This window comes from Brachyistius frenatus, unplaced genomic scaffold (assembly GCF_029030835.1).
Source record: "Brachyistius frenatus isolate BFR_SWC_R1_liver_20210118 unplaced genomic scaffold, ASM2903083v1 Contig_57, whole genome shotgun sequence".
In the NCBI taxonomy this organism is placed as follows: domain Eukaryota; kingdom Metazoa; phylum Chordata; class Actinopteri; family Embiotocidae; genus Brachyistius; species Brachyistius frenatus.
This window is the reverse complement of record NW_027210656.1, coordinates 1,344,223-1,358,210: the sequence shown is the minus strand read 5'-3', so window position 1 is coordinate 1,358,210 and position 13,988 is coordinate 1,344,223. Positions and strand designations below refer to the sequence as shown.

The 13,988-nt window shown below is 39.5% G+C and overlaps 1 protein-coding gene across 1 annotated transcript in view; it reads left to right on the top strand.

Annotated features, from left to right (window-relative positions):
* cntnap2a (contactin associated protein 2a) overlaps nt 1-13,988 on the top strand; it is a 317,507-nt gene that overhangs the window by 197,431 nt on the left and 106,088 nt on the right. Inside the window, exons 11-14 of the mRNA XM_069705533.1 lie at nt 3,444-3,606; nt 7,880-7,986; nt 11,270-11,389; nt 12,520-12,635. Coding sequence (XP_069561634.1) covers nt 3,444-3,606; nt 7,880-7,986; nt 11,270-11,389; nt 12,520-12,635 — 506 coding nt within the window. The remainder of the gene's footprint in view (nt 1-3,443; nt 3,607-7,879; nt 7,987-11,269; nt 11,390-12,519; nt 12,636-13,988) is intronic.

Genomic DNA, 13,988 nt, shown 5'->3' with positions numbered 1-13,988 from the left:
CATTTTGGAAATGTCACGTCCTCTTTCACATTGTATGTGTATGACTTGCAATGCCTTCAAATCCTAAAGTATTTGTCTTAAACTTTGCTTTTCCATCCGCTGTCCACAGTATACCATGATGCAATATAATTTTGATCTGTTGAAACAATGTGTTCTTGTACTCCAGCGCTTTTATTTGTTCATTCCAGTATCTGTAGTATTTCAGGTTTTCAACTTTGCTGCATAAAAAAGAGACTTCTTTAAATAATTTTTGTGATTTAACTAGTAATACATATAAAATATAGCACATTTTTAGTCTTGCTTCTGCATAGTGTCACCTCTTCATCATAAGGCTTGTGATGAATTAGACATGAGACTCTGACATACACATTTATCAAAGAGCAGCCTGTGATGCTCTGTATGTATGCCTTGTGTCATTTTGTGTAACTGGAGACAGTCTTGCGTATGTGCTTATTTCCCATGGTATGCCAGCTAATGTCCTTTGACATGAGTGCCATGCTTTTTTTTCTGGTGAAATAGCTTTGGGAGAATTTGCAGGTGGTCAACAGATAAGCACATTTTTTCCTGGAGTGAATTTCCATGTTGTTGGAGTTTAGAGAACATATTGTTTTTGGCAAAGGTTTTTTTGTCTCTTCTCAATATGCTGTAGAGATACAGCCTCTGAATATTTGTTCAATAATTTACCTCAGAGTATTTTGGCAGATTTCCAGTGTGACTCTTCTGGAGCCAGGCACACCCCTCTAAATGTGTTGGGATGTGGAAATGCAGCCTGAGAGCCAGCTGTGTGCAGGTAGAGGAGAGCTGGTGCTTGTCTTCCAGTGTGTATTGTATGAGAAGCACTTTGGGCGCAACAGGAGGGCTGTGATAGAGCGCCAGCATAACTGTAGGGGATTATTGCTGTTGTTCCAGATCCTGAGGGGTTATAGGAGATAGAGTTCTGGTGTATCCTACAAATTAACCACAGAACGTCATTGAATTCAGAAAACAAAAAAAATGTGTTCAGCTCATCCTTAGCTGGGATTTATGGCAGTGCTGTGTGACAGCTCAAGGATATACACATGTCTGATCACTTATATGCTTTTTTTGACAAGTTTTTTTGTCTCTGTTGGACTCTTTTCCATTAATCGTGGTTTGTGTCTTCTGCTATTTGCCAGTGCAGCTGCATTACAGTGATACAGTAATATATTTGAGAAGCATAAAAGAGAAATTGCCTTAAGGCTTCATGAGGGAATAAAAAAGTTCAGGGGAAGGAAGACTGTAAGACGATGTAGTAACAATATATTAATGCTGTTTTGTTTTTTTCTTGTTGTGGCTTTGGAGCAACTAAAAGAGAAAACACACAATTTTCCTGTTCAGAAAAAAGACATGAATTTCACATGAGCAAATACAGATGTGATTGTGCACATGTAAAACATGTATTTTGCCAATGGGAAACATGGTTTTGGAGCATTTTAATGCTGTAATGTGTGAAGCTCATGTAGATTCCCATGTTAAAACCTGTCCTTATATTTCCCCCATGTTATCATACTGTGTGTTACAACATGTGGTAAACATGTGTCATACATGTTACCACGTGTCCCATGTGGAATACATGTAAAACCGATGTGTTTTTCATGTAAGGGTCACCAAAGTTAAAGCTTTGCTCCTGTCAGGATATATTTTCTCTGTCTCTTATTCAGCCAATTATTATTCATGTAATATGCAAATTGCTATAATGCAATACCCAGATGAACATTTATATGGTTAATCAAGGTGAAACAAGGGAGCTACCCAGTACAGTTGCTAATTTGTCTTCAGGGGCACAGGAGATTAAATGGTTACTTAAACATACTCATAAATAGTAGATGTGGGATATAGGTGAGGGATTATGTAGAGGTTTGGTGTCTTTCTCCAGATATCAGAAGCCTTTGACTCACATTAATGTAAAGGGATGAACTTTTGATTAAAAAAACAAAACAAAAAAAAACATATTTGTCAAATGAAACATACTCGTTTCAGTAGAAATTATCATTTTCAGCCACCTGTTTTAAAAATTCTCTCATTCAAATGAGCAATTTAACAGGTGACACCAAATATACAAATAGGAAGTCTCTGTGTGGTTAAACTGGGAAAACACTCAGTTGGTGGCTCAGATACAGTAGAAGAGAAACCATCCACCCATTGTTTCATGCCTTGCCCCGCTCGTTCTGCCAAACTGTCAGGCCGTCTTCGTTTCCTTTGCATTTATAAGCTATCCACAGGACACAAAGTGCTGCCAGCCAACTGGAGTCTGCTCTTTTTTCCATCTTCTCTCTGCCTTTCCATGTCTCCCTCTGTTTCTTTCTCTGTCTGTCTGTGTGTCCGTCTCACACTCTTCTGGAAAGACAGCAGGCAGGTGTGGCAGAAAAAGAGACAGATGGCAAAGATGACGGGAGAAACTTTTTGGAGGGAGGACATGGAAATCAGAAAATGTAAAAAAATTAAAATTAAAAAAAAAAAAAAAAGGGATATGAATCCAGCAGAAATACACAGGCACATTTTACTTGTCTACTGGTTTATTTGCTTCATGTCAGCCAGCCACATACACTACACACATACACACATACACACACACACACTGCATATGCCCTTTATAATAAGCCTCTTTGATGCTCTGGCCTTGAGGCTGATAGGTATGCTGGAAAGTATGACAGCTTATAACATCACGATGATAGAGATGTCATTGAGCAGCAGTGCTTTATGTGTGACCTGTGTGTTTCTGGCAGAGATTGAATTCTAGGCCCTCATTGCCTGTATTCTGTAGATGTAAACACATATACTATATGTGCTGGACAGAAGGCAGATTTGTAAATACAGTATCTAATACATACAGGCCGATCATGTATCTATAGACTTGCATTTCTGTAAAAAAAATGAATTATGTAGACACACACACAGCATCATGGAGTATTATACACACAATTTTGTCCTAGCCTTGTCCTCATTTCAGTCAAGGCCCAGTGCTACCTCTGGACGGGCCATTGACTCCTGTATCTCATAAAGGTACAGTATGTAGTAAAATCTGAATGCCCTCTAGTCTATTGCGGTCTTAGCACAGGTACTAAGACTAATGGGCCTTGTGGATAAGCTCTGAAACAAGACGACTGATGAAGGTTCATGGCTGTAAGAAAGTGACAATAACCAGGCAGCGACCAAGTCTGTTGTTCCTCGTCAAGGATAATGTGGTTGTTATCTTTGATGTCTACTTCTACAGAAGGTCTTCTTCTTCATGATAGTGGATTATAAGAATCCTTTATCTTCCCTTATTCTTTCACTTTGTTGTTTAAACAACCACGTGTTCCTCTGTTTCTGTTTCTTCTCAAATTATTTTAGTTTTTTTCAACTTCACCTGTCTGTGATTGGCAATAATAATAATTAATCATGTTTTGTTTTGTGCTTTTGTTTGTTTCTTGTATTGGTTGCAGGCTATTTCCTCCAAACGCTGTTCCCGCCCTCGCAGCGTTCGTTTCAGGGCTGCATGCAGGCAATCCTGGTGGATGACCAACCTGCTGATTTGCATGCGGTGGAGAAAGGCACAGTGGGGGCTTTCGAGAATGTCAGCCTGGACATGTGTGCAATCATCGACAGGTAGGAGTGATAACTGCTTTCACTCACACAATCATGTCAATGAAAATACACATTCGGGTATATGCAGAGCAGAAAAGCAATGACTCATAAATCAAGCAGCCATCAAGTAAACAAGAGTCTTTGAATTCTGATCCAGAGACTCGTGACTAAGGGCACTCTCTGTTGTCATGATGATGTGTGTGGCTGGTTTTTATGAGTTTGTCATACTGACAAATGTGTGTAATTGATGGAGTGGATTCACAGTGAAAAGGGATCTGTGGAAACATGACATTTTTAAACTGGAAAAAAAAAAGAGTAGGTTTCATCCTTGGAAAACACTGAAGGATCTTAATCAAACATCAGAAATGAGCCACACTTTTCTCTTTTTCATTGCCAAGAATAACAGAGCTGGAGATTCTGCACAGCACATCCCAATATTGGCTCACTGGAAGCATTCATTACAACTTGTTGACATTTCAATTTATTTCCTTGTCATGGACTAGACAAACAGATTGGGATGGGATTTGCCATACATGGAATCAGCCATGCCTTGAGTTCAATTTGAGAACCTATTTACTCTGGAATTGATGACTGTGTGCAAAACATTTAAACTTTGCTGGAAGGTTTAACCTCAGCAATTAAAAACTGGTCCTGTGCTAAATATGGGATCAGTGGTAGCCGCGCATCAGACATAACAGCGATTTATTTTCAGGTCAGGTTTGTTGATAATTTCGTCAATATCCTTGCCAGGAGATGCAGACACCAACTGCCACTGCCAGATTTAGATCAATTCAGACTCTCTCTGGTTTGCTGGGAGACTTATTAAGTTTAGGCCACAACTTAGGACCACACTAGTACAACCAGACAGATGTGAAAATTCTGTTTATGTCAGTTTTCATCAATATATTTTCAGATCATTTTTTTTTAAACGTTTTCAGTCCCTTCTAAAATCCCTAAATAGTTCAAAGTTATTTTTTTACCTGTCTCTTTTTGATCAAATATTTGGTGTCTCCATGTAACTGAATGTTGTGCTAATTGTTTCTGTTGTCACATGACTGCTCTTTTATAAAATTGTGATTTGATCAAAGGTTACCAGGTAACCGAGTTCAACAGATAGAAGCTGTTCATTTGAAATCTTAACCTAAAGCTGCAATAGGCTGTACCGTACTGAGGAGTGACGAGGAAGATGAGGGTCACAGTGAGGGTCAGAGACCATTGTAAGTCGGCCTTCTGCAACTGCATATGTGTCAAGATTGAAACTGCTATAATTAATATTTTTGCTGTGAGTCATGTTTTAAGTTGATTTAGTGAACTTTTTAGGTTACAGTTGCCCATTTTTCACATCAAGCAGATACAAAGGAACATTAGCTTTCATTTGGAATTCATTTGGCTTTCTGACAAATGTCCAATATTGACCCTTTTCTAATGTCTGTATTTAGTTTCCAGAAATACTAACAGTGTTCCACTATGTTCACTAGTTGGTCACTTACACTGTATACTTGATTTCTTTGTTTACTGCCTTACAGCTGCCTGCTGTTGGTGGAAATAGTGGAAATAGTGCAATGTGAGCGGTGAAATTTACCCGCAAAAATAAAGTTGAAGACCAGTTAACCAAAACAATGATTTAAAACACACTGTAAAGCTCCATAGATCTGAATCAAACTACATCGGTGATTATTCTATATTTGATCCATTTTTTTTAAAAAGGAAATGTTGATTATAGCTGCTTTACCAATCAAAAGTCCTAAGTTTTAACAAGTATCTTTTGCAAATGAAAAAGCAGTGTTATGTAAGTACATACTACAGTGTGAGACGAGGTGTTTCAAACGTATCTGCTCTGGACAGTTCTAACGGTTGGAAAAAGAGGTGATGTGTTATTTTTAGTTTTATTTCAGACATGACCTGAACAAACAAGTTTCTACATTTTCTGAAATTTTAATTTTAATGAAGCCCTCACTTTTGGATGAATTTTCATGCCTGTGTTTAATTTGTAGAATTGCTTGTTGCCCTCTATTTTATTTTGCCTTTGCAATGCTATATGAGGTAATGTAGTATGAAATTATTATTATGATTGCAGATTGCGAGGCATTACAGCTGCTGATAGTTCTTTAGCAGTAGGCTGACTGTGATTTGATTTTTAAAGACACATTTTTATAAAGGTCCTCAGACATCCAGGTTTCTATCCTTGCAGTTTGCAGTATTACCCAGCTCTATTACTCCAAATGTTGTGTATCAGCCCTGTAGTACCGGAGGTGGGCCTTGTTCTGCCATGGAAGATGAATGGGTGCAGTGTTACCATCTAACTAATCAGAATGTCTTTGAAGGCAGTTCAATAGCCCTGTCTGACCTCCTTTTGATCAATGCCGTTCCACTGTGGGATTCTGTTTAGGCTGAGATGGTGGAAGACACAACACACACACACACACACACACACACACACACACACACACACACACACACACACACACACACACACACACACACACACACACACACACACACACACACACACACACAGCCTCATGCAGACACGCACAGCTGTGTCCATGCAAATTCCCACAATGTGGTTGGTATTCACTGAGGGTACCACATATACACACTCTAAAGGTGCTCTAATCTCTTTGTACATTTTCCTGTTTTCTCATACAAAGCCCAGAGCACACAGTATGAAGTTGGTTTCCTTCAGCGCTCACAGCTTGTTAAGCATACTGCTTTTGTGATTGTCGGTGCTTGTCAATCACATCCCATTGTGAAAGCACAATGACATTTTATCTGAACTTGTTCGCCGACTGGAGCTATAATGTGTCATTTAAAGCAGTCTGTTTTTTGCAACTTTTAGCCACTTACACGTTAAGTTTTGTACTTAACCAGTTGCTCTGAGAAGCCACTTGTAATTAACAGCAGCAGGCAGGTACATGTGTTACATGTGTGGTTATGCAAAGTGTCTTTGAGCCTAGTTACCCAAACAGTAATGGATGATTATGTCTTTTTTTCTACCTATACAGAGAAACCTTCTGCGGTCAGAGCTACAAGTGATTGTATATCATGCGAACAAGCTCCATCGTTACTGTCTGTATGACCACAGAGAGTATCGCGTCTAGCTCCAGAAATAGAGTGTCTCTGTGCTGCTTAACTGCCCGACTCACATCGTGGCTGCAGAAGAAGTCAGCATTTTAAAAGGACCCCTGCAGCTTTTATGAGTCAGTGTTTGTTTTTCCTCCAGCTGGCTTTCCCGTTAACATTAGTTTGATTCATTCAAATAAGCGGACTTAAGATATTATAATCACATAACTTGTACGCGAGTACATGTGTGCGATGTGTAAGTGTGGAAAAAAAATCAGATTTATGACGGCAGCGCCACGGGATCCATCCTCACTAGACCTGCAGGCAGATCAAACCACACACTTTGATGTGCTGTGGATTCATGCTGGTATTCAAATTTCAACACGAAAAACTGTTATGTCTTAACTACTGTTATGTCTTAACTACTGTTATGTCTTAACTAGTGTTCACACACTTCTAACAATAAGATACTTCCACTTTTGGTTAAGAAACACTCTCTGTGGTCAATAATTTGTGTGTGTCAGTAAAGGTAAACACATAATTTAGTTGCTGTCATTGACAAACATTTGTTGTTGCATCTGTTTTTACACAACGTGGGGAATTTAAAATAGTGATTTATTGCAGATCGTAATTGCTTGTTACCAGGGTGACCAGTAGATTCTACTTTTCTGCACTGACAAATTCAATCCAATGCTCCAATGACGAGACAAAACACCTGTATTCTGTGGTCTGTTATTAACATTCAAAATGAGCAGTTAATCTTTGAGCTGGCATGTGGCTCAATTTTGAATAAATGTATTTTTTTCCTTGTCTACAAGCAACAGCAGTTTCAGATCTGAGCACTCTGAAAGCTGAACAGTAAAATTTCTGGTTGTGAAACAGGCCAAAAACAGACATCAGATGGATGTTTTGCACTGAACATGACTGTCATGTATTTAACATGAAATAAATCACATAATTAGAACAAGAGAAAGATCGATGATGCAGAACTGAACCTGAGCTGTCACCATTTCACTCTGATGTTTCAAAGGTCATTATTGTGTCAATAAGTTACTTAAATTGCTCTCTCCTGTGACAGACTTATTAATATCAATATATCATTAATCCGGCAGGAGGCAGTGAGTGTGTGATTCTGACTTTTACATACTGCAATGTACATCATAAGATTTCCTCCTTTTTAAGGCAGCGTGTGTCTTGTAAATGTTTATAAGTACTATATCTTTCTCTCCAGGTGTATGCCGAATCACTGTGAGCATGGCGGTCGCTGTAAACAGACGTGGGACAGCTTCAGCTGTTCCTGTGATGGAACAGGATACACTGGAGCCACCTGCCACACTTGTAAGTATGTCAGTGTGAGTGTGGTTGTGTGTGCGTGCGTGCGCGTGCATTTGATTTGGCTTTCCTCGGCTTGCCTTTGAGCGATTAAGCTGTTTCTCGGTTTAAATTCTCAGCAGAGGAGCAGATGAACTTTTGAAGTGTTCAGAGGCCAGGCTTTTCCGACTACACTGTGTGTTTTGTTCTGCTCAGAGAAAAAGAAATCCGACCCGTAAAGTGCCAGCACATTAAGAGAACAGAGTTACAGAGAGAGAAGCAGAAAGGCTTACGAATTTGAGAATGCCATCTCTTCTCCCATACGCCACAGACATTGTTCTCTTTAAAGAGAAGGAGAGTGACAAAAGTTCTGGCAGTATTGTGTATATTTAACCTAAAACAACAGATTTAATATAATGGAAGTCTGAGGAAGTTAGATAGAGGAATAAAGTGAGTGAAAATGATATTCTTAAAAATATAGCATTGCAGAGGGAGAGGAATAGTTGGAATAGCATCAGAAAAGGGAATAATGCCTAGGTTTTAAAAATACAGAAGCAAAATAAACCAGATGTATGTTGAGAAATATAATTTTGACAATTTATCTGTGTTTTTATGCGTATCTAAATTCTGAGTGTACAAATGTATTTACTATGTAGTGCCCTGCAATATCATGTACTGCATATAATATTTATATATGCAAAAAAGACAACTGTTAGTAATAATGCAAAATAATGACAATATGTAGGTGACCGAATATATTGCTCACAATTCAGTGTACTATTGAGTATCCATTGTACAGAGGCTAGTGAATGTGAATGAGTGAACAAGGGACTGATTTCTAAAAAAAAAAGTATGAAGGACTTTCTCTCTAATAGGAGACAGCTGAAGGCACAGCAGCAGCCTGGAGATTAGGGTGTCTGGTAGGGGCCTGGATGTGGTTCAAATCTGGGGAGCAGCCAATAAAATGTTGGTAGGGACTGAGAGTAGATGAGCAATTGTTTTTGCCTTCCTTAAAATCCACTGCTTAAGCACGGAAATCTAAACAGTTGCCCTCGTGGAGTTGATTCAGTAGCCAGCAGTAGATGGCTGTGGGTGTATCATATGGGGCTGTGAAATAGGGCATTGCTGAAAAATAACATGTCTATCCAGTGCTTCACTGCATCAAGAAAGGAAGAAATAAGACAGGAAAAGAAAAGGATAGCTCGGAACTGGGGGCTTAGAGTGAGATAAATGTGATGTTTAAAGGTTGGTTGCCTAATTTGACCAATTCTACTCAGCCCATGACTCTAGAGCTGTTTTGTCAAGACCAAGAGAATAACCCTGGTGGTTATTTTCTTGGGCTTGGAGATTATTTTTTTTTTAAAATGCTGGATTTATAAAATGGGGGTGTTTGAAAACTGCTGTTTTTTTACTGGTGAAAATAAGGGTTTATTGAAAAGACACTGTGAAAATAGTAGGAGCTCTTTGATCTGCATATTCATTATTATTGTGAGATGGAACATTTGACCTACTAAATGCCATAGGCCAACATCTCAAAATGATATAGATCATGATAAACTGACAAAACAGGAAATTCTAAAAATAAATGGACTTCGTGTCATAATCCACATTGACAGATACCCGTACTCCTCTGGGAAGCACATCTACTGACTCAAACTTAAAACGGCAAGCTGTTGTTATGGAGCGCTCGGTGACAGTAGATTCACAGGGAAAGACCGAAACTGGTACAACAACTGAGTTGTGAGGCTTCAGCTCATCACAAGTGTATTTGAGTGGACCACAGAAGAGTGGACTATTGGCCTTGACAGAGGTCTGTGCTCTCTGAGTGAGTGCATCATTATAATCTCCACTGACAGAGCTAAACAGATGGCTGGAAGTGTTTTAGCATCTTAAAAATAACTGCCATTGGTTGGTTTTCCAGTTTTGGCTAAAAGCTCTTAAATGGCTTCCTCATACAATACTTTAAATTGTACTGAAGTCCATTTTTTTGTTTTGTTCTGTTGACGTTTACTGCTTTCATTTCAATCTATTCTAATCATGTTTCCTTCCAAGCTACTTCTTTGACTTTCTCTGTTGCCCCTATGGTTCACAGCCAGGAAGCAATCAAAGGAGAAATGCTGGTTATTCAACTACCATTGTGTTAGAGCTTTTGACCAATGGCTTTGAACCAGAACAGCAATCCTCAATAACTGTGCTGATACTTGGGAGGGAGCTCAGCAGGTTCATTCCTTCCAACGCCGGTTTTATTGAAAAGAATTTCCTCTCAGCAAGGTACTGCATCGCAGAAAAACACCACTAATCAAGGAGACAGAGATTGTAATGACAGACAAGGTGCATGAAAAACAGACACAGTGTGTTAAACTCCATGTTGTGCCTGCAAACAGTCACACCTCAATCAAAAGAGTCTCACTCTAAGTCGCACTCTCACATTTCTCTTTGAAGTGTAATTCTTCTGCCTGTCCCATCTCCATCTGTCTGTGTGGAGATCAACACAAACGTAACATCAATATGTTGTCACATAGATTGCCTGAGTGCGTGGGACAAGACACCACTTCTTGACAGGCACTGAATAGAGACAAGAGGCAACCACATGAGATTTACTCCTGGAAGGAGAGAAAAAAAAAAAACAGCTTCACACACACACGTGCTGTTTTAGATCCATCCTGGAATTTTACACTTTAATTAATCGTTGGTCCATTATATAACAAAATTATATGAATGTGTGAAATATTACTGTGGTTAGCATGTATGTTTATGGTATGATATCATGACTTAACATGTGATTTCTATCCCGACAGAAGATCTTCCAAAATCCGTTTAGTGGCTTACTATAGTTTCTTCTCTTGCATCACCCTCATGGCAGAGAATGAGAATGACTCCGACACCAATCTATGCCCACTTTCAGATTTACCAAGGAATCAATCACTCTGATTTGACATAAATCAATATTATCTTATTGCTTCCTGTATGCTGCTGTAGCGAAAAAATTTCCCCTCGGGGATTAATAAAGTAACTATCTAACCCTAAATCAGTGGATTAAAACATTTTTCTCCACTAATGGTTAAGATTAGAGAACAGTTACGTTCTCTGTTCATCTGTCATCCATCCAGCACTATGCTGTTTTAAGTTAGTATGAATAATTTGCACTGTCAATTCATATCTCAGCATGTCACAATGTGACTGAAACAATGACTTTTATTATAATTTCAAATTTTGGAAGGATGATAATGTGCACTGTAACTTCGATGGTTATGGGCTTTCCTGTGTTTTCCTAAAACCCCTTTATTTCTCTTTATTTCTCCACCTCCAGCCATCTACGAGCCCTCATGTGAGGCCTATAAGCATTTGGGCAGGTCCTCTGACGCCTACTGGATTGACCCCGATGGCAGTGGACCCCTTGGCCCCTTCAAAGTCAACTGCAACATGACAGGTATGTGTGGCAGTGTCTGCTGTCACTGCTCTGTGTGTGTGTGTGTGTGTGTGTGTGTGTGTGTGTGTGTGTGTGTGTGTGTGTGTGTGTGTGTGTGTGTGTGTGTGTGTGTGTGTGTGTGTGTGTGTGTGTGTGTGTGTGTGTGTGTGTGTGTGTGTGTGTGTGTGTGTGTGTGTGTGTGTTTTTCTCACTTCCTTACTCCGTCTAGTCCCAGTGACCTGTGAGGAAAGTGAACTCCGTAGCCTGTTTCATTCTTAACCCCAGAAAGCAGCAGTCTTAACCTGCTATACCTGGGGTTTCCATGGCAACAAACTCACAGTTACTGACATTTAACTGTGAGGGAGCAGGGAGCAGCCAGCAGTGATGCTCAGATGCACGTACACGTCTTAACACACACTACAAACATATATGAAAGGAACCTGTTTTGCAAACATAAGAGTGCTCCAACTGCCTGAGTGACACTTGTGTCAGAGGCACACACGCACACATACACACACACACACACACACACACACACACACACACACACACACACACACACACACACACACACACACACACACACACACACACACACACACACACACACACACACACACACACACACACACACACACACACATATACAGCGGAATAAGTAGATAGTCTGGAACAGCAGAGCATGCAGGCAGAGCAAAGGCGAGACTTTTAATGAAATGTCACTGCACTCCACGGGCTAGCCCCTTAGTCACGCTGAATAGCACACTCACACACACACCTCCGAAATGTTAAGAGTTTCACTTTCTCGCACACATACACACACCTCAGAGACCTGAAACACACACACACTCCCTGACTGGCAGTGTGAATGAACAGGGAGACGTCTGAGTGACTGGTTCATGCTGTAACAGCACAGAAGTGTCTATTAAACTCTGGGGCCTCATGGCTTCTTAAATTACTCAGAAAGAACTTCACTGCCATTAGAGCTAAACTGCAGTTTTATCTGTATGTCTGTATGTGTATATGTGTCAATATATCAGCATGTGAATTAATCTATATCTGTGTAATTTGTGCAAATCTAATTATACATTTCTAAGTGTGACTAAGTTAGTAACATTTGTATTATGTTTTTGTATTTTTTTCATGTGTAGAGGACAAAGTATGGACGACAGTTATGAACAACCTGCCACCCAAAACTGTGGTCACTGGCTCTAGTAGAGAGAGACGTACCGTGCTACAGGTCAACTACAGCGCCTCCATGGACCAGGTAACTAACACACACACAAACAAACACACATACACATGAGCAAGCATTATGCATGGAAAGTCTTGTTTAGCTCAGTGCAACATTTGCATAGATTTAGCTCTTGTAATTTTGGATTGTATATAATGTTACAAACTAAATAAAATCAAACTCATGAATAACTTGTCTACAAGTTAATAAACTCGTAAAAAGGTCTTCCACAAAGTAAAAGCGGTGTTATTTGTAGCTTGGACTGCCACAGCAGGGCAAGTGACTGTAACTGACTGAGTAGTTACACCACTGGTAAGCCAAAAGCTACTGGCCAGCCATGTACAATCACTGTAGACCTTGTCTTGTTATATATTAAAACACAATGGAAAAAACTAAATTTAAGGAAATAAAATAAAACACTGGTGTCTACTATGTATCTAATCTAAGTCTACCCAAAGCTGACAGAGTGCTCTTGAGAAGCTTAGTGAACCCCAATTTCCCCGTCTTGGCAAACTGTTGAGGTTGAGTTTTTCTATGTCACTAACCTGAGTAAGATAATCCAGTGTAGAAATCGGATGTATTTGTGATATGTTCTGAAATTCTTGCTTGTCATGGTCTTTGAATTTTTTGATCGACTCACACAGAATAAATGAAGTCTGTACCCATGGTAACAATGATGGTACAAACCAGTTTCTGGTTATTTTGGCAAATCTACAGTGCAGGACCTGCATGCGTCATTCAATCAAACTCCACAGAGCTTTAGTGATTCAGTCTTTATGCACAGGGATAAACTATCACTTGTCTGCTGTGGTTCTGCCACATACAGCACAGCTCAGACTACCTGAATCTGCTTTCTCACACTCGAGTCGATACCTTAATCTTTGTGGTGAGCGGTTATAGATTACAGTTTTTACTCTCAGTCAAAAGAAAAACTGTGTGAATGAGTAGAAGAAAAGTGGAAACAAGATAAGGTTCAGAATAAAAAGTTGACTTTCATCGGTGAACAAAGGTTGAATTTTTTTTCTAAATCAAAGGATTTGCATGTATCAACATGAAGGGCACACATGGGTCTTTGAATATGAAAGAAAACAAATACAAGATTAAAACTTCAAGCAAAATTTAAGTTAGTTTCATATGTCCATCTTAACCCTATTCAGGATAGAGCAGGTATAGATAATTGAAGGATGGATGGAAATAAGGATAAATAAAGTTATCAGCTAATTATGGATACATAGAAAGCCTAAAGAATGAAATGAACTCTTACTAGCACCGCCACCCCATGCGAGGGTGAGAATGAGTGAGAGGAATTTCAGTTTTTTTATTGAGGACTGAACAGGCAAACCCAGTCGGGTCAATGAGGGGTCTCAGAGGTGAGAACAGGAACCA